At 39.2% G+C, this 22501-nt stretch overlaps 1 protein-coding gene across 1 annotated transcript in view; it reads left to right on the top strand.

Annotated features, from left to right (window-relative positions):
* hcn4 (hyperpolarization activated cyclic nucleotide-gated potassium channel 4) overlaps window positions 1-22501 on the top strand; it is a 107005-nt gene that overhangs the window by 18640 nt on the left and 65864 nt on the right. The window contains exon 2 of the mRNA XM_063004452.1: window positions 11412-11835. Within this exon, the coding sequence (XP_062860522.1) occupies window positions 11412-11835 (424 nt within the window). The remainder of the gene's footprint in view (window positions 1-11411; window positions 11836-22501) is intronic.

Genomic DNA, 22501 nt, shown 5'->3' with positions numbered 1-22501 from the left:
TATCACATGGTTATAAACATGATTTATATTTGTGATGTTTGTAGTTTTCTAAAAACACATTCGTATCTGATATTTATATGGACTAAGCATTTACATGGACTGTTTTAATTAACTCCTTTTTTTTATATAGCTACAGTCAAATTAAATGGTAATTTAGAACAGTATTTCCCAGTATTCTTTCTGCACAAACACAGTATTAAAGGGTTTTCTTAATAGATCTATGAAATAATCATATCTGTGTTTTGATGCTTTATTGACGCCTTATATTAGATCAAAACATTATGATTGGTGCACCTGTTTTCAGTGTCAGGGTCATGAACAGGAAAAGATCCTCACTTTTGTCAGATAATGTGCTTTCTACAATGAATTTAGATTTAATAATTTTATCATATTTTATGAATGTTTTATTGGTAAACACGTTCTTGCAATAACAATGTGCATAACTGTTCAAATTATTAGTTTGCGATTAATTGAGATGAATACATATATATTTAGGGCTGTCACACGATAAAAATTTTTAATTGAGATTAATCTCGATTAATTTTGTTCTTTAATCGCGATTAATCTCGATTAAAAAATTTTATCGTGTGACAGCCCTAGTAAAAATGTATATACATTTTTACAATTTTGTGTTTTTTTTTGTGGCCAGTTTATATCAGGTCAACAGTGACTGAAAATTTAATTAAAACAAGCTTCTGCTAATATAGCTCAAGTCCACATGATTACAGTCATCTAAGCATGTGTTTCAATAAAAATAATCAGACTTTAATTGACATAAAGTTCACATGGTCACTTTCACAAGTCCTCACTTGCTTATCATTAGTGCCAAATACCACTGATTGTTTTTGTAAAGATTTAACTTTTAACTTAAATTTCTATGCTGATTATATGATTTGTAATGAAAGACATTGTATTAAAATTGTGAAAATTGGTAAATGGAACCATATTTACTAGAAATCTCAGTTTTCTGTCCCCATCTGTAGGTTATTATAAGTGTGATTGATCTACAGTTTATGCTGCATTTTTCTTGCTCCATTCAATGTCTCATTTTCTCACCCCTGCCTTTCTTGTCACTTTCTGGTTCTCTAACTGACCTGATACCCCTGGCTTTTTCTTTCACTCTTTTTCTCTTTAGCGCATCACACATTATCCCTTATCTCACTTTGGTTCTTGTGTCTCTCATATCCTGTCCCCTCTCTCAGTGACCTGGTGGATCAGTGTAGCTGAGAGGGATAGAGAGGCTTTTTTCGGTGCACCCTCCATTTGCTGATTACATCACCTGCCAGAGGAAGATAATGGCTGGGCACCGAGACAGGAGGGAAATGATACACACATAAACATGTCTATGGACTACTTTCACAGTGTAGTGTGATTTATTGTATAAGACTGAGCGGTGAGGCCAAAAACATTGCACAAATGTTCTTACTATGTTGCAAGCATAAAAATGCGTCTGTACCTCAGCAACAGATGTCTATAGATGTCTGTACTATTCTACAAGCAGAAACATATTCCCATACTATGCTGTTAGAATTGACAGATATACCAGACATGCAACAAGAATAAGCACATGTCCATACAGTACTTCTAGCATTAAGAAATGATGAACAGTTTAACTATTACACTGCAAGTGTAAAAAAAAATCTAAATCATGTTAGCATCATGGTAACTATGCCACCAACATAAACAGATATACTACATCACCAGTGTAAACAGATGTCTGTATTCTGATCAAACAGATGTCGAAACTAGGTTACCAGCATAAACAGATGTCCATACTATAATACCAGCTTAAAAAGATGTGGGCCTATATATAATGCTCATTTCTTGAAAGGTCGGGACATTTGTAAAAGGCAATAAAAACAAGAATCTGTATTGTGTTGCTGATTTGATTTTGAATCTACACTTTATCTACGTATACACATCTATATGAAGTAAACATATGATTTTGGGCAGATTATTCTTTCTGAGCAAATATGCTCAAGTCCACGTTGGATGGTGAGCATCTTTAGGTCTCTCTACAGATGTTTGATGGGGTCTAAGTCTGGGCTTTGGTTGAACATTTAAAGTTATTCAAAGACTTGTCCCAAAGACACTCCCGTGTTGTTTTTGGGTTTAGAATTTGGGTCACTGCCACCACTATTTTTACTGCAGGATTGGTGTTAGCCAGGTGATGTGCAGTGCCTGTTTCTTGCACAAAACAGTGATTGATGTTCTGAGCTGAGTTTAATTTTGGTCTCACCAGACCAGAGAATCCACACTCAACAGAGGCGTCTATTTTGTCACTCTGTCATACAAGCTTGATTAATGGAGTGCTGCAGAAGCGGTCAGTTGTCTAACAGGTCCTGTAAATAAAATAGTGAATGTTTGGTTCTTACCTACCTGACCAAGGCTCTCCTTGCCTAGATGCACAGTTTGCATAATTAATTTTTCAAACGTTCAAGGATGTATCAACCTTCATCAATTTCAAAATGTTGAGATCACTTTGGTCCTGTGAACACTTATTGCCTTGATTTACCCTTTGATTTGATTCCATGGACTTCATGGCTTGTTTTTTTTATCCAACATGGCAATGTAAATATTCGGGCCCTTATAGACTCAGATGTGTGCCTTTCCAATATATGTCTAATCAATTCACTTTGTAACAGTTATACTCCAAGTGAGTTTAAGACACAGCTCAACTGCCAGGTTGTCATTGCTGGGCCCTTGAGCAAGGCCCTTAACCCTGAATTGCTCAGACAGTATACTGTCACAGTCCTGTAAGTCGCTTTGGATAAAAGCATCTGCTAAATGCAGAAAATGTACAATTAACTGATTGGCTCAAACCATTTTGCAGGGCAGTGATAGCTCAGTGGTTAAGGTACTGGACTAGTAATCAGAAGGTTGCCGGTTCAAGCACCACCACTGCCAAGTTGCCACTGTTGGGCCCCTGAACCCTCAACTGCTCAAAATTGTGTTTAGTCATAATTGTAAGTGGCTTTGGATAAAAGAGTCTGCTAAATGCTGATAATGTAAATGTCAAGGATAATTAAAGCATTAAAGCAAAAGATGCACCTGACCACAACATATAGTGCCCCAGCAAAGGGTCTGAGTACTGTATATTTGGTATATGATAATTCACATTTTTAAATGTGTTTTCATTTAATTGTTATGGTGTAGATTGATGGGTAAAATGGCTCAGAATAATTCAGAGTGATTTCTAGGCCATCAGTATAAACACGGGTCCATAGTACATCAACAGTAAAAACAAAAGTACTTCCTACAGGTGAACACTGTAAACAGAAAGTTTGTAAATTATAACTATTTTTTGTTTTATAGTAAATTACTACTCTAAACAGATGTCTCTAACATAGCTCCAGTATAAACAGTTGTGTGTACTACTCCACCAGCATAAACCGATGTCTATACTATGCCATTAGTGTGAATAAATGTCAGTACCATGCCACCATTATAAATATGTTCACTCTATGGCACGAAACTGATATCCATACACACCATGTTAATGGTATTTATGCACAAACAGGTGTCTATGTCAAAAGCATGAACATACTAAACTACAACCATGGACATTTGTGCTATATTTACAATTTAAACAGATGTGAGCACTGTGCCACCTGCATTAGCAGAAGACTAGGGATCCTTACTACCTGATTAAGACATCCAAATCAAGAACAGACATAGAAGTGACTATAGACACATTTACATGCACACACAGATGCAGGCCAGCTGTTTTGTTTTCCCAGCAGTAGCTGATTTATACAGCGTTAGACTGGCTGCACCTAAGAGTCCTAATTCATACCGGCATGCTACACTGTTACTGTCCAATATCTGACAGCATCTTTTTGTTTCGTCTCCTTCCTTGCTTCCTTTCTTCATCTCTCTCTATCTTGTCTTTGTGTAATGTAGCATGAGACATTACATCCAGACAGATGGCACATCAACACTTATAAAAACAATTGCTCAAACAAACAAGGAGCCAGCTAGCAAACAGCCAACAAGGGTAATACATGCATTATCTTGGAATAGAGGGATGTGCTGTAGGTTTTTCCATGAGTTTATTAATAACTATATTACTAATGTTATAATTTATTCTTATTATTTTTTAAAAAGCCTAATGAAATTAAAGCACTTACATTTACCTTAATTTATAGATTAATTGGTTTAATTTTGTACATTAATTTTATAGCACACGTGATACATTTGGTAGTGCTCTTGGGTCCAGTGACATGAATTTAATTCTCTACTCTTGTCTACATGGGGGGGCTCGGTGGACAGCACTGTCGCCGCACAACAAGAAGGTCCTGGGTTCGATCCCCAGGTGGGGCAGTCTGGGTCCTTTCTGTCATCCTCCCGGTGTCTGCATGGGTTTCCTCTGGGATCTCAGGTTTCCTCCCACAGTCCAAAAACATGCAGTCAGGTGGAGACACTGAATTGCCGTATAGGTCAATGGGTGTGTGTCTATGTGTGTGTCTGTGTGTCTGCCCTGCGATGGACTGCCGCCCCGTCCAGGGTGTTACTGTGTGCCTTGCGCCCATTGAAAAGCTAGGATAACCCCCCCTTCCCCGTGACCCTGATTGGCTAAGTGGTTAAGAAAGTGAGTGAGTGAGTGAGTGTCTACATGGGCTTTCTTTGGATTCTTCAATTTCCTTCCCTCTCCTAATTTGTGGGCAAGTGTGTGATGCCCCAAGATAGACTGTTGTTCCCAGGATCGAAAGCCTGACCATCCTTTATTGTTTACTAAATATGAATGACTCAATCATCTAAACAGTTACTTTAAATTCAGAGCAAGGGTGTAAGCATATGAACATGTATAATACGTGACATCACAATGATGCAGCTCCAGTCCTGGAGACCTGGTTTTGATCCTGATGCCCTGTCATGGTCAATGACTAAATTCTTGTTTTCCTGACATTGTTTCTAAGTAAGGTCTAGATCTTGAGGGATCTTTATCTAATCAAATTTGGCAACATCTAAGGCTGGATGGAGAATCACTTTCTTGATATTGCAACAGCGATGTCTGCTCTCTGGTCTCTCTGGACAAACAGCCAAGAAATAAATGGCATGTATGTTGCTTGTGTGGTAATCTGCCACTGGCCAGTGTGACAAAGTGCTTAGTGGCTTTATATGTTTCAGGGGAGGTGTGTCAAGCCTGCAGCTATTGTTGGCCAGTACAGGTGTTGTGCATGCAGTGGGGGTCGCAAATGCAAAAGAATTGAAAGAAATCCAGGGGAAGAAATAGGTAAAATATCTTCCTCTGATTCAGTCAGAATAGGATAAAGTGACCTGGAGAGCTTTGTACTGTCTGTACACTTTTTATAGTAGGTGACCTGTCTGGCTTCCATTTTTCATCCCTATTTTATTCTCGATCCTCTTTCACCTCTCCGTTATCCATGATGCTGGCATGTGGTCCCACGTTGACAGGACGGCAGCAGGACAAGACTGAATGTGTGTGTGCGGGTGGGAGGTCTGGGGAGGGGGGTATTGAAGAGAATTATCATGTAGCTGGAAGCTCTCAGAAGGTGAAAACATGTCAGTGATGTCCTCTGAAGGCTCTCAGGAAAACAGCACTTTGTCTCTGAGCTACTATCTCTCTCTCGGCGCAGGAGTGCTGAAATGTCAGCGAGTCTGTCCAGAGAGAGAACATGACCAGATGCAGGGCAGCAAGTATTTGAGTATCCTTTTTTTCTTCTTCTTTTTTCTTTCATTGTTAATCCTGTCTGTTCTACTTATAGAAGGTAGTACAGATCCAGGAATATTAGAGTTTAGAAGCAATGATTGCAACTAGTCATTTTTTTTAAACGTAGTACTAGCCTGGAGATTAAGGTTCTGGATTAGTAACTGGATCAGAATGTCACTGGTTTAAGCCCACCACTGCCAACTGTTGAGCCATTGAGTAAGGCCCTTAACTGCTTGGATTGTATTTGGTCATGATTGTAGGTTTGGGTCTGCTAAACAGAGTTTTAATGTCTAATAACTATGTTTGGAAGATTTGAGGAAACCAGAGTACCCAAGGAAAACCAACATGGACCTATTAAGTACATACAAAACTCCTCACAGACAGTGACCAATATTAAGGCTTAAACCAAGGACCTCAAAACCCAGGGTCACTGTTGGTCCGATTCATTGGGCAGGAAACACCCTGGACAGGTCTCCAGTACATTACAGGGCAGACACACACACACACACACACACACACACAGTACATGCCATATTTATACATGCCATATATTTATATTTATCCCCATGACCCTGGTGCCGTGAAGCGCCCACACTACCACACTATGTCTACTGCTAATGAATTGAATCCCTTGCTACTTTAGATTGAACTACGGTGCTATGAAGACACAGGCATGTTGGAACAGGAATGTGACAGTGTGCATTACTTTGCATGTTCTTTCTGTGACCATGGGGGTTTCCCTGGTTTCCTGTCACCTCTTAAAACAATGCCAGCGGGTGGATCAGACTACTGTAAATTAACCCTATTTTTGGGTAAATTAACTGGCATTTTGTCCACTTTATGTATTCCTGTGTTTCAGGGTAGTATTAGACCCACTGCAACAGAGACCAAACCAAAGCTGTTTTTTTTTTTTCAAAACTAATTATGGGAATCAGATGTTTCAAAAAATATAAATAGATTATGAATAATTTCAGGGTGATGTGACAAATATTTTTATGAGTTAAATGCTTGCCTTAGGTCTGTGAGATCCTTTTCCTGTCATCATAGTCATAATAAATCATTGTTTAAATTGATTCATGTTCATTTCATTTTCATCTGCCATTTTATCCTGGTTAGAGTAAAATTCTGGGCACAAGTCATGAAGGTTGCCAATCAATTGCAGGGCTTCGTCCATCCCCCTCAGTCAAAGCAAATTATGTCTGTATAGACACATGGCTGGCTGATAGCAGCAGGTGGTGAGAATACGCAACAGATTGCTGTGCCACTCAAACGCTTTTCAGTTTCGCTACTTGACTAGTTGAACTGTTAACTACACTTGCACATTCCTTCTATAGAAGAGTAGCAAACTGTAGCCTATTTCTTGTAGCCAGTATGGTGTTGGACAGACATCCTCACACAAAAATGAAAGGGACTGCTTGGCTTAGAATAACCACCCATCCATTATGACTTATCAGACCCTGTTTTTGGCCTCAGACGTGTAACTAATCTAAGTTCCCAGGGCCTTTAACACTGTCCAGCATGAGGAGAACGGTGAGATTGAAAGAACAAATGTCATTTGTTGGGAAAATCCTGTAATATCCTAAAGTGTCTGCTGTCCTGGGTTTTAAATCTTAACTGAATGGAATGTGTAGCAGTAGATACCCTTCTTACTTTGAAGAATTCCAATTACTGTCAGAGCGTAGAATGTGATGCTAGTGTGTGTGTGTGTGTGTGTGTGTGTGTGTGTGAACTAATCTATCCATGTAGCTCAAGCATCAGAGATAGCTGTGTATGTAATTTCCCCTGTAATTAGTGTTTATTCAGTGTAGCACGATTTGTCCACAAATAGCTGAAAGGTCTTCTTGAAAAAAAGAAGGGTGGATGTTTGCATCTAAAGCTACAGATGGGTTTCAAAATGAAGTAAAGTAGTGCCTCAGTGAAGTATCAACATAAGCCATCATTCAGGCAAAAGAGATTTTCTCAATTTGGTGCTTTGATTGTACATATGTTTTTCACTGACATATGTTTGCGATCTGGTTACTATGAATGCCAGAGCATAGGATTTCAACAATACCTTCTCAGCTATCTTTATACATACACTGATCAGCCATAACATTAAAACCACCTCCTTGTTTCTACATTCACTGTCCATTTTACCATCTCCACTTACCATATAGAAGCACTTTGAAGTTCTACAATTATTGGTCCCCATGACCCTGGTGCCGTGAAGCGCCCACACTACCACACTATGTCCACTGCTAATGAATTGAATCCCTTGCTACTTTAGATTGAACTACGGTGCTATGAAGACACAGGCATGTTGGAACAGGAATGTGACTGTGTACATTACTTTGCATGTTCTTTCTGTGACCATGGGGGTTTCCCTGGTTTCCTCTTACCTATTTAAACAATGCCAGTGGGTGGATCAGACTACTGATACATTTTGTCCACTTTATATATTTCTGTGTTTCAGGGTAGGGTCACTTTATGTAGTCCTGTGTTTCAGTCAAGACAATTATTGACTGTAGTCCATCTGTTTCTTTACATACCTTTTTAGCCTGCTTTTACCCTGTTCTTTAATGGTCAGGACCCCTACAGGACCACCACAGAGCAGGAATTATTTAGGTGGTGGATTATTCTCAGCACTGCAGTGACAATGCCATGGTGGTGGTGTGTTAGTGTGTGTTGTAATGGTATGAGTGGATCAGACACAGCAGCGCTGCTGGAGTTTTTATATACCATGTCCACTCACTGTCCACTCTTTTAGACACTCCTACCTAGTTGGTCCACCTTGTAGATGTAAAGTCAGAGATGATCGCTCATCTATTGCTGGTGTTTGAGTTGGTCATCTTCTAGACCTTCATCAGTGGACACAGGACGCTGCACACGGGGCGCTGTTGGCTGGATATTTTTGGTTGGTGGACTATTCTCAGTTCAGCAGTGAAAGTGAGGTGTTTAAAAACTCCATCAGCATTGCTGTGTCTTATCCACTCATACCAGCACAACACACACTAACACACCACCACCATGTCAGTGTCACTGCAGTGCTGAGAATGATTCACCACCTAAATAATACCTGCTCTGTAGTGGTCCTGTGAGGGTCCTGGCCATTGATAAACAGCATGAAAGGGGGCTAACAAAGCATGCAGAGAAATAGATGGACTACAGTCAGTAACTGTAGAACTACAAAGTGCTCCTATATGTTAAGTGGAGCTGATAAAATGGACAGTGAGTTATGGCTGATCAGTGTATCGCATAGCATGGTATTATTGATTTCAATTTCTTTACCATGCAGTAAACCTAACCAAGTATCTCTATACTTGTTTTATTTTTATTTTAATTCGTCACCTGTCTCTTGTTTGCCTGGAATTTGGCAGTTTATTTATTTATTTATTTATTTATATTTTAATGAGCCAGGCTAAACTTAGCAGGGTAAATCACCTGCTTGCAATGCTGACCTTCTCTCTAAGCAATCTATAGAGCACTAAAAATATATCACGACGATACACAATGCACCCAATTTGGATTTAATTACAGACTGGGCCCAGCATGTGATTTATAACCCATACACACACACACCACAAAGATGAATGCTGGCATGTCACGCTACAGAAAAATTACTTACTCCATCACAAACACTTCCATTAATGTTTATAGATTTTTCATTACATCATTTTCAGGAGCTGCTTTATCCTGATCAGAGTTGCAGTTTGCATATCATAAACACAAGGGTGTGAGTGCAAGGACAGGGACACCAGTTCTATCTAAGCACAGTGCTTTGGATCAGTGTCATTTACCTATCAATCAGACTCTCTGATGCTGAAAATAACATGATCCTATCACTTCTATGTTTTACAGTCAGCATGCTGTTTACCTTAGTCACATTAAAAAAGGGCAGTGTTTTTTACCCAAGAACTGTCTGTCCTTTGCACCCTGCATTTTTTTCTTATTAGGTCTGTTAGTCCCTATGAATAAAAGTACCTCATAATATAATGCTGGGCGGCATGGTGGCTAAGTGGGTAGCACTGTCGCCTCACAGCAAGAAATTCCTGAGTTCGATCCCCAGGTGTGTGGAGTTTGCATGTTCCCCCCGTGTCTGTGTGGGTTTCCTCCAGGTGCTCCGGTTTCCTCCCACAGTACAAAGACATGCAAGTGAGGTGAATTGGAGACACTAAATTGTCCATGACTGTGTTCAATATAACCTTGTGAACTGATGAATCTTGTGTAATGAGTAACTACTGTTCAAAGCAAAAAAAATAAGATATAACCTTGTGAACTGATGAATCTTGATGAATCTTGTGTAATGAGTAACTACCGTTTCTGTCATGACTGTAACCAAAGTGTAAATTATGACTTTAAAATCCTAATAAACAAACAAATAAAATGATGCTACCATGCCAATATTTTAAAGTGAAGTGCTATGCACTTAGTGAGATTTATATATTGTGGACAAGCTCTTCCATACAGATAGACCTCACAATGGAATGGTCTATTTATTGTTTTATATTCAACATAAAACAAAATAATTTAAAACATCATACACAGGTAATGCCTATAAACAAATTAGGTAAGCTGTCGATGTTAAGTGCCTCATGTGACTCAAGCTAGTCTTACAGTTACAAGGGGTGTGGAAACTTTTTACATTTTTCCTATTTTTATTTGTTTTGATTTTACAAAAAGGACAATGTATACACTGATCAGCCATAACATTAAAACCACCTCCTTGTTTCTGTACTTACTGTCCATTTTTATTAGCTTCTTTTACCATATACAAGCACTTTGTAGTTCTACAGTTACTGACTGTAGTCCATCTGTTTCTCTGCATGCTTTGTTAGCCCCTTTTCATGCTGTTCTTCAATGGTCAGGACTCCCAGGACCACTACAGAGCAGGTATTATTTGGGTGGTGGATCATTCTCAGCACTGCAGTGACACTGACATGGTGGTGGTGTGTTAGTGTGTGTTGTGCTGATATGAGTGGATCAGACACAGCAATGCTGATGGAGTTTTTAAACACCTCACTGTCACTGTTGGATTGAGAATAGTCCACCAATCAAAAAATATCCAGCCAACAGTGCCCAGTGGGCAGCATCCTGTGACCACTAATAAAGGTCTAGAAGGTGACAAACTCAAACAGCAGCAATAGATGAGTTTACTTTACATCTACACTTTACATCTACAAGGTGGACCAACTAGGTAGGGGTGTCTAATAGAGTGGACAGTGAGTGGACACTGTATTTAAAAACTCTAGCAGCGCTGCTGTGTCTTATCCACTCATACCAGCACAACACACACTAACACACCACCACCATGTCAGTGTCACTGCAGTGCTGAGAATGATTCACCTCCCAAATAATACCTGCTCTCTGGTGGTCCTGTGGGGCTCCTGACCATTAAAGAACATGGTAAAATCAGGCTAAAAAAGCATGCAGAGAAACAGATGGACTACAGTCAGTAATTGTAGAACTACAAAGTGCTCCTATGTGGTAAGTGGAGCTGATAAAATGTAGTCAGTGTAGAAACAAGGAGGTGGTTTTAATGTTATGGCTGATCAGTGTAGATCAGCTGATAACAAAAAAAGTTTCTTTTAATCCATTTAAAATGAATGATCTGAGGCACATTTTTACCTTTTGCTATTTTTAGAGGTACTTTGAAAAGTTCTTGTCTGCAGTCCTATTTTGCTGACTTCATCTTTTCTTTTCTCTTTTCTATTCTCTGTCTGTCTGGTTGGTGTGTCCTCCTTTGATGCCATGCCTTCAGGTTCTACTGGGATCTCACCATGTTGTTACTGATGGTGGGGAACTTGATCATCATCCCTGTGGGCATTACCTTCTTCAAGGATGAGCACACTCCTCCCTGGATCGTTTTCAACGTTGTCTCGGACACGTTTTTCCTCATGGACCTGGTGCTCAACTTCCGCACGGGTATCGTCAAGGAGGACAACACGGAGATAATACTGGATCCACAGCAGATAAAAATCAAGTATCTTCGCTCGTGGTTCGTCGTGGACTTCATCTCTTCTATTCCGGTGGACTATATCTTCTTGATTGTGGAGACACGCATCGATTCAGATTTCTACAAGACAGCACGTGCTCTCAGGATTGTTCGCTTCACAAAGATTCTCAGTTTGTTACGATTGCTCAGGCTCTCCAGACTCATACGCTACATTCATCAGTGGGAAGAGGTAAGAGATTTTTACTACTTATGAGCACTACAAATCAGTAGCCAAGCACCCACTATAGGACAATCAAGTGATCAAGTGTTCAGGTTCAAATGTTTCAAGCATAAATTACTAACAGGTGTATAAAATCAATTCCAGCAATAGAGCACAGCTTGAGAAAGGAGGGAAAGAAGGGGTCCATATAGGCATGGTTTGACAACACTGGTGTAAAGAAACTCCAGTGTTCTACACAGAGCTCTGACCTCAACTCTATCAAACACCTTTGTGATAAATTGGAACACTGATTTCAAACCATGTTTTCTTGTCCAACATCAGTGCCTGACATTACAAATGCTCTTTTACTGAATGGGCACATGTTTTACAAGCATGCTTTATAGTAATAAGGAAAGCCTTTACAGAAAAGATGAGGTTGTTCTAGCTAAAAAGGGGAAGTCAAATCCATATTAATGCCCATGGTGTGAAATAAGATATCCAACAAGCTCATGTCCACATACTTTTGGCCAGAAAGGTAAGTGAATGTACCCTTTCAAAACTTGCATTCTTGCCGAATGTCTTTATCGAACTTCTAATCAGACTATAATAGACATTAAATGGGGTTGTTCTCTTTAGTCTTCCCTGAAAGTCTTCTACTAGATTTTGGGACATGATCTCCATTCACCCATTACTTTTACCTACTAAAGGATAAGTTAGACCAGGAACTGATGTAAGACTTTCATGGTTCTATTTTATGTCACAGACGAGGTCAGGTCAGGACTTTGTCTAGGCAAGTAAGGTTCCTCCACATTAAACTTAGCCAAGTATTTGTTTATGTATCTCACTTTGTGATTTAAAGCATTTTCATTCAGTAACTGTTTTCCTCAAGCTGTTGCCAGATTATGTTCCTCAGAATCCTGCAGAATTCAGTTCCTTTAAGTTCTTAATTTACTAATACTAAGATGCACTGGACAAAACATTATCTCTTCTCTATTACAATTTACTGTTGATACTATGTAGATTGCTGGCGGCACAGTGGCTAAGTGGGTAGCACAGTTGCCTCACAGCAAGAAGGTCCTGGGTTCGATCCCCAGGTGGGGCAGTTTGGGTCCTTTCTGTGTGGAGTTTGCATGTTCTCCCCCTGTCTGCGTGGGTTTACTCCGGGTGCTCCGGTTTCTTCCCACAGTACAAAGACATGCAAGTGAGGTGAACTGGAGATACAAAATTGTCCATGACTGTGTTCATTACCTTGTGTAAAACATGACGTTAAAATCCTGATTAACAAACAAACAAACTGGTAGACTGCAATATCTAAATTGCTTTTTTCACTGTTTCAGTTTAATAGTGGTGTAATTTACACCACTATTTCTGATACCTCTCTATTGTGAAAGTTGATCTTGGGTCTGAAAACATTGTACCCTTTAAAGGCAGGTTTTGCAACCTTACCTGAGCTGTTGTTACTCCTAGGAATATTTAAATTACAATAACATCACCTGCTTATGGCTACACCTCCTTGAGAATGACTGATCTTGTTCAATCTAGCAAGCTAAGCAGGTTTGGGCTCGGTCAGTACCCTGCATGGGTGAATAACATCACCTACAATTGACTCGAGCTTTTCTAGTAGGGGGAATATTTGACAACTGGACTTTCTCTGATATGTAATGGCGGTGGCAAATTAAAAGTTAGATTCTTTAACCAATGTCTGTCTAGCCCTGCGATGGATTGGAACCCTGTGAAAGGTATTCCTCCCTTGCTCTCAGTGCTTTCCAGTGGAACTGGACCTGTCAAAATCCTGACCAGGATAATGTGGTTAATGAAAATGTACGAAATGATTTGACACTCACTGTAAGTAAATGAATAATGCCAAAATTACAGAATAAAAGGACACGATAAGTGAAAAGACAATTTTCAGACTTGCCTGTAGTTTGGTCCTGACAGATAGTAAGGAATGGATCAGATTAAATTGGAGATTACAAGCTGCCTGTGGCTATGATCTTTCTAGCCCTCAGAAAAAAATAAAAAAGGCAAAATCTTTGAAGTTAAAGGTTATAACCATTCTGCCTTTTTCTTTTTACAAAGTCTGTGCTAAACTGTTCTGCAGGTAAATACAATATATGTTTGAAGACAAACCAAAAATTCAGAAGGTGCATGTTAATAAAGTTCCATAATTCTACCTCCTCCTGGGAGAACGGTGGGAGAGTAATTAAAGCAATAATTAGAAATGTTCCCACATCTCGAGGTGAATCCTTCAGCAGTCTCTGCGGTACGGAGTGTGAAGTGAAACCTCACTTCCCAGCTGGGGCTTCATTTAGTCAAGACATCCTGTCTTATGTTGCTTAATTTTGTCTATTACAGCATGTTCTAGCTGAAATCATTACCAGTTAGAAACAGCGAGAAAAAATCAGTAGTCAGCTTTGTTTTTGTTATTTAAAACACTTACAACACCCTAAATTTAGACACAATATGGTTTTTAACTTACAAAAATGTACTATGAATATGTTTTGTACATATTCTTATTTAAAATGGGTTAAATAAAATTTTGTTGTTCAATCCAAAAAGCTATAGCAAACCCATTAAATGTCCCTGTCAGTACAAACAACTGATTTAAAAATTCAGCTGTGAAAAATTCATGCAATCACAAAACGTCCCTAGACTGATGTGCCATGCAAGATTTCAAATGCTCGTAGTCAATTTTCTTGAATCCTATTTAAAATAAAGACAGTTTGTGAGGAAAGATAGGCCACAATTGGGTGTCGCCACAGCAGATCTGGTCCGCTCTGGTTCCAGACTTGGCACAGTTTTTACATCAGATGCATTTCCTGCCACAACCCTCCAGTTTTAATCCAGGCTTGAGATTGACACTGAAGACTCACTGATAAATGCACAGACACCCCCCTTCCTTGGAAATTGGCCAATCATGCACTGCTGAGATTTGAACCCCAACTAGCATACTTTACTGCCACCCGAGTGCCACCATACCTGTATTATGTATCATTATTAAGTAGGACGGCCACTCTTTGGCTCTATAACAGCCTTTATCATTTTCCAAATGGTTTGTAATGGGATGTTAAACCATTCTACTAGACGAAATGACACTTTTGAGGGATGAAAGAGGGTGGAGGGTGGACTTCACAGTATGAATTACAGAACCTTCCACAAAGCTTTAATGATGTTTAAATCTGCTGACTGGGAAGATTATAAAGTGGTTACGATTCATTAAACTACTTTAGTACAATTTTAGCAGTATGTAATGGGGCATTATCATCCTGCAATGTGGAAACATTATCAGGAAAACCACAGGGTAAACCTGTTTTTTTAACCTCACAGTTAAACAGTAAAACTGGCTAAATCCATAGTTAGTTTTGTGGTTGTACCTTTGGGGCATTTGTTTAAATCATGACAATGAACTTTCACTTGTGAACACTATGCCTTTTTCTTGATGCTGTTTGTCCATGTTTGAAATATGCTGCCATAGCTTTTGGTGGTGTTCTTATATTTCCTAATCTTCTAACTTTTAAGACAGATTAGAACTCTTTTAGTTGCACTATGGTGTGTTATATAATAATATAATAATGTTAATCTTTTTATGGCTGATACATGCTTTATTGCCAGCAACCTCAAGTCAATTGTGTAGTGTTTCTCGTACCCTGTGAGATCATTAGATTTCTCATACCCTGTCATTAGATCAAAATCAGTTCTCACCAGTTAAATGTACCAGTGAGCTTTTTATTTATTTTATTTATTTTAAAAGCTGTAGCAAAATAACTTACTCATCCCACAAATGAAGATGAGGACCAAGTCTATTTAATATGAAGATTGTACTCAACTAAAGACATGCTCATGGCAGTGAACATGCTTAGAAAACACCATACAGTGCACCCTTGACTTACGAATTTAATTGGTTCTGAAGGGCTGTTCTTAAGTCAAAATGTTCGTTAGTGAAACCTATTTTTCTCATAAGAAATAATGTAAATAGAATTAATCCGTGCCAGACCTCCCAAACCACCCCGTTACCTAACCTCTCTAATGTCTTAAATGGTCTTTTTTGTTATAAATACAAGTATATTTTCCCTTAACCTTAAATTATAGAATATACATTCCTGTAATAAACAATAATAAACAACAATACACAGTAGTACTGTACTGTACATAAAAAACACATCACATTTCAGCACAATACGTGTGCTGTACCATACACCATAATACATTTCCTTCTTTTTTTTTTCATAAAATGTACCTACCAGAAACAACAATAACTGTCACATCTCTCTATTATTTCCTTCTTTATTTCAATAGTGTTGTATTTTGTAGGTGTAATTGCATGAAAGAAAGAATACGTTACGATTTCCTTCTTCTCTCTCACTAACTGTCCTCTCTGTCTGAATAGTAATAGATTTGTTCATTTTCTCACCACTACGCTTTTTCTGCACATTCTTTGGGGCCATTTTAATGTAGAATTTTACAAAATATAAAGGAAACACAGAAAAAAAAAACGTCCGCTGTCTGAATGTTCGCTCACTATATATATAGGGAGAGAGAGAGAGAGAGAGAGAGAGAGAGAGAGAGAGAGTCGGACTTGTTTGTGACGTCACGTGTTTCGCGAATTTCAGTTCGTAATCCAAAATTTGTTCGTACGTTAAGTTAAAAAAGATCGTTCGTAACCCGAAATGTTCTTATGGTAAACCGTTCGTAACTCAAGGGTCTACTGTATTCTTATACATATAGGATCCTGAAACCATCAGCCTTAGCAGGTTGTGCTAATGCTTCACAACTTCAGAGTCCTAGGTTTAGTTCTTGTGTGTGTTTGTAAGTCTGGCATGCTCTACCCCCATGTGCATTGGTTTCCTTTTTGTGCTGTGATTTACATCCTCATCGTACAAGTTTGACAGCGTAAATTAGTAGGTATATGATTCATTAACTCCTGTGTAATTTATAGCCCTGCCCGGCACCTTGCAAAATGTTTTACTCTTTGTGAAAATACTTTCCTTTTCAGGTAATTTTTTATTATTTTATTATGTCCCTAAACGACATTTTCACTTTTAAACAGTTCACTTAGATTAAATAGTACACTTTCAGTACTAATTCAAAATCTCTGTCACAATGAGCTCTACACAGGAAACATTTTGCAGTCTTGAAGGTGTGAACTGATTAGGCGGTTTTAATAATCTGAGTTTTAATAATCTGGTGCAGCATTAAATTGTGCTTCTTTAACAATGTAGTTTAAATTTAAGGTTTCTAAAGGTTCTTTATAACATCTTTATATTATTAAGTGCCTTTTAGGTTATTTCCTGTTTAATTGAAAAAAATAATAATTTGGGAAATCAGATCAAATATACACCGATCAACCATAACATTAAAACCGCCTCCTTGTTTCTACACTCACTGTCCATTTTATCAGCTCCACTTACCATATAGGAGCACTTTGTAGTTCTACAATTACTGACTGTAGTCCATCTGTTTCTCTGCATGCTTTGTTAGCCCCCTTTCATGCTGTTTTTCAATGGTCAAGACTCTCCCAGGACCACTACAGAGTAGGTATTATTTAGATAGATAGATTCAACTTTATTGTCATTGCTCAGTACAGGTACAAGGCAACGAAATGTAGTTTGGGTGGTGAATCATTCTCAGCACTGCAGAGACAATGACATGGTGGTGGTGTGTTAGTGTGTGTTGTGCTGGTATGAGTGGATCAGACACAGCAATGCTGATGGAGTTTTTAAACACCTCACTGTCACTGCTGGACTGAGAATAGTCCACCAACCAAAAAAATATCCAGCCAACAGCGCCCCGTGGGCAGCATCCTGTGACCATCTCAAAGATGACCAACTCAAACAGCAGCAATAGACGAGCGATCGTCTCTGACTTTACATCTACAAGGTGGACCAACTAGGTAGGAGTGTCTAATAGAGTGGACAGTGAGTGGACATGGTATTTAAAAACTCCAGCAGCGCTGCTGTGTCTGATCCACTCATACCAGCACAACACACACTAACACACACCACCACCATGTCATTGTCACTGCATTGCTGAGAATCATCCACCACTTAAATAATACCTGCTCTGTAGTGGTCCTGTGGGGGTCCTGACCATTAAAGAACAGGGTAAAAGCAGGCTAAAAAGGCATGTAGAGAAACAGTTTGACTACAGTCAATAATTGTAGAACTTCAAAGTGTTTCTATATGGTAAGTGGAGCTGATAAAATGGACAGTGAGTGTAGAGGTGGTTTTAATGTGGGCATGCTTAGTCCAGTTGCTGATCATGTGGAAATGTCTCTATTTGAAATTACTGACTGGAAAAATTAGGCTGAACATTGTGTAATGTTCTCTATGTGCTAGTGGTTTATGGAGGCATTCAGATAGAATTTCTACTGAATGACATAACTGATTACTGCCAGAAAATATCACGAACGTGTCTCAGTCACTGGGTAATCTGCACCAAAGTGCTTTAGCCACCAAAGAAGGAACTGTACTGGTTATGCTGGGAGCTGGGACTGAAAGTTGGTGGGCAGTAATGTGACATGGATAAAAGTAAGCAAGATAAAAGGTTCTTAAGTGCTACACAGTAATTATCAGACTGAAAGAGACTAGCAAGGCGTCGCTCTCCTCTGTCCCTTTACTTTGACAGCTGTTTGACTGTAGCTGTCACATTTCACTTTAACTAAAAATAAGATGCTGCCCGGATGTCCTCCTGCTCCTCTCCTCTCTCTTAGACAAAGCACAGAGCAGAATCAAATTAGTCAGCATGTGATTAGATCAAAATCAAATCTGAGCACTAATGACTGACCTCTGAGAACGACCACTGCACCAGACGCCCGCGACGTCATTGTTAGCTCAGCGATGGCTATCAGGACTAGCTCTGCTCCAGGGGCATGATTTGAGCACATTAATGAAGGAGGTGTTTAAAATTGGTCCCTCCAGGGCAATATTGTTTAATGCCAGTGCTTAAGCCCCCTCTTTAAAGCAGTGGCAAATCCCTGTGTTGCAAAAGTTTTAACAAGAATGACGTTAGTGGACAGGGATCTGACATACATTTATGCAAGGTGGTAGGATCTAGGTGCAGGAATCACAGGCCAGCCCAAGTGTATTTGTTTATTCTGTGGATGCAGATGTTACACTGTTATTATTGCCATGTTCAGATTTAATGGCTTGTGTCTCTCTGCTGCTCCACGTGGGATCAATTTAGAGAAAATGATCTGTTATACACATAAGAGCATACTTCATTTAAGTATCTGGAAAAAGAGTAGCAATACTTAATATGATCATGTACACCAATGCTTTCAATGAGTCTTTTTCGGATTCATTTTCGCACAGTGACCTGGCACCTTTGTCAGACTCTGGTCTCTTTGAGATAACCAAGGGATGAAGAAAAGGATGAATAGGGCATTATGAAACATACAAAGAGACTTGACAGTTGCAGTGATGAGTCCTTCAGAAGGAAAATGTGCCTTGTGTGATATTAATATATTCAGTGGGCCATCTATGAAGACTTAAATGTGGAATGCAGGACACAGAGCCATATTATAGTAGGGGTTGGCACTAATTCGAATGTTATTATTTAATAATTTTATTATTAATAATTTATTGATGTATTTATTTATTTACAGGCAATCCCACTATTGATATCTATAAAAATATTGTTCTTCTTCTTATTATTATTAGTTTTTGAGATATTGACACTGTTCCAACTCTCAAACATCTGTCCAGTTGGTGACACCAAGGCTTGTATACAGCTTTTGGGTACGTGTTCTCAACCAGGTTCTATTAATCGCCCGTTTTTATCCCTTTTTTTTGTCCTGTAGGGTCCCATTCATTTTTTGAAAGGCTCATCAATCTACTGTACTTTTGCTTAACCAATAGACACAGTGTTAGATATACCATCTCAGGGCCGGCACATCGGCACAAATTCAAATTTATTTTGACCTGCACTTGTTTATTTATTAATTTTTTTCTTATCCCTCATGTCTTCCATTTGCCGCTACCGAAACACTATCTCTACCCGACAGCCACCAAACACACTGACACACATACATGCTTACAATCACTTATCTCACCAAAAGTATTTAGCCCTCAACATGCATACATACAGCACATACATACACTATATTGCCAAAAGTATTCACTCACCCATCCAAATAATTGAATTCAGGTGTTCCAATCACTTCCCTGGCCACAGGTGTATAAAACCAAGCCCCTAGGCAGGCAGACTGCTTCTACAAACATTTGTGAAAGAATGAGTCGCTCTCAGGAGCTCAGTGAATTCCAGCGTGGTACCGTGATAGGATGCCACCTGTGCAACAAGTCCAGTTGTGAAATTTCCTCGCTACTAAATATTCCACAGTCAGCTGTCAGAGGTATTATAACAAAGTGGAAGTGCTTGGGAATGACAGCAACTCAGCCACGAAGTGGTAGACCACGTAAAATGACAGAGCGGGGTCATCATGCTGAGGTGCCAACTTTCTGCAGAATCAGTCGCTATAGACCTCCAAACTTCACATGGCCTTCAGATTAGCTCAAAAGCAGTGCGTAGAGAGCTTCATGGAATGGGTTTCCATGGCCGAGCAGCTGTATCCAAGCCAAGACATCACCAAGCACAATGCAAAGCGTCGGATGCAGTGGTGTAAAGCACGCCGCCACTGGACTCTAGAGCAGTGGAGACGTGTTCTCTAGAGTGACGAATCACGCTTCTCCGTCTGGCAATCCAATGGATGAGTCTGGGTTTGGTGGTTGCCAGGAGAACGCTACTTGTCTGACTGCATTGTGCCAAGTTTAAAGTTTGGTGGAGGGGGGATTATGGTGTGGGGTTGTTTTTCAGGAGTTGGGCTTGGCCCCTTAGTTCTAGTGAAAGGAACTCATAAACACACTCCTAAACTTTGTGGAAAGCCTTCCCAGAAGAGTTCCGACATCATATTAAACCCTATTGATTAAGAATTGATTAAGAAAGTTCATATGTGCGTGAAGGCAGACAGGCGAATACTTTTGGCAATATAGTGTACATTTACACAATCAAATATCTGGGCAAATGTATTAACATCTCCACCAAATACATACCCGCATACACACAATCCTATATCTAACCAAAAGCATTCAAACCCCACATACTCTACCACAGCTAAGCTGCAATCACATTTTCTTTGAAAAATGCACCTCTATGCTTTGTACTGATCAGGAGTACAGGAGATGAATTTAAATAAATATTTACAGCAACAAATTCATCTACTGGCCAGATCTGAGGCAGTAGAAGGATACTGAAAGACATGTAGAACATGTGAAACTACCTACAGACAGTGACTGAAAGTAAGGATTAAACCCAGTTCCCATTCCAATTTCTTCTACTAAGGCTAGCACAATATTACTTGGTAGATTTACATATTTTAATAGATAATTGACATAGAAAAAATCCTGAGAAACTTCATACAGTTTCTTTCCCTTCATGTACATACATGAGGCTAATCCACTTTCTGCACAGATGCCTCAGTCTGCTAACCAGGGTCCTTGCAAAGTGTTTGAAGACCCCACCCACGTAGTCCGGTCTTTTGCTCACTCACCAGACATGGTGGCCAATTTTTGTCTGCTGCAAGCACTGTCAATTGTGCCCTCTAGATGGTGCCCAGCTGACCAGTAGCAGAGCCGTGATTTGTACCAAGGTGTTCAGAAACTTGGCGCTGGTGTGCTAGTGTATATCTCACTGCGCCAAAAGAGAACATATTCTAAACATTTCTTGTACTGTCAGCTGTCAGTGTAAACCAAAACCAAATTCTGAAAATTTCAAATTAAAAAAGAAATCTTCAGTTGACTTCTGCTGACAAAAAAAACAAAACAATGGTAAACAAAAATGGTTAAAATGACCATCAATAGTTAGCAAATGCTTATTTTATACTGATATTAAGTGTACCATTTTATCTGTCTGGTCTTGTTTAATGGTTTTAACTTCATGGATATTTTTATACCAGAGTAGTTGATTAGTCTTAAGGTATCAAGTATCTGAAAAGTCACATATTGTATAGTATTCATAAGGGAGGTGTAATCAAAATACACTGCCCTTTAATAACTAAAATAAATCACCCTATTCATCACAGTAATAAATGACTGTGACCTTTTACTGCACCAGAAACAACGTTGTCCCAAAAATGTGCTCAGGTAAACAAGTCATAAGAAAAGAGGATTTTTTGCTAATGGTACAAAAAGTTTTTTAATATATTAAAATTGAAGTCCAAAGTTAAATACGCTTGAAAGTAAAATCAAAACATATTAAAACCCTATAATTTATATCTCTTTTTTGAAAATTAATTATAATTCAAAAACTGAACTCTTATTTAGGGGGGCACGGTGGCTCAGTGGGTAGCACGGTCACTGCACAGCAAGAAGGTCCAGGGTTTGATCCCCAGGCGGGGAAGTCCGGGTCCTTTCTGTGCAGAGTTTGCATGTTCTCCCTGTGTCTGTGTGGGTTTCCTGTGGGAGCTCCGGTTTTCTCCCACAGACCACAAACATGCAGTCAAGGTTAATTGGAGACGCTGAATTTGAAGTTTTGAAAAAGTTACTTATTTCTGTAAGATAGCCTTTAATGCTATGTCAATGTAAAGCTTCCTTGACTTCGAACCATGTCACTCATGTTCCAACAGCTTCTAGTTAATAGGAGACCTGTTTTTGGTGGTATAGATGCAAAGATGGACCACCTCCATATTAATGCATATGGATTT

Source organism: Trichomycterus rosablanca, chromosome 11, assembly GCF_030014385.1.
Source record: "Trichomycterus rosablanca isolate fTriRos1 chromosome 11, fTriRos1.hap1, whole genome shotgun sequence".
Classification (NCBI taxonomy): Eukaryota; Metazoa; Chordata; class Actinopteri; order Siluriformes; family Trichomycteridae; genus Trichomycterus; species Trichomycterus rosablanca.
This window is presented reverse-complemented; position numbering and strand designations above follow the sequence as displayed.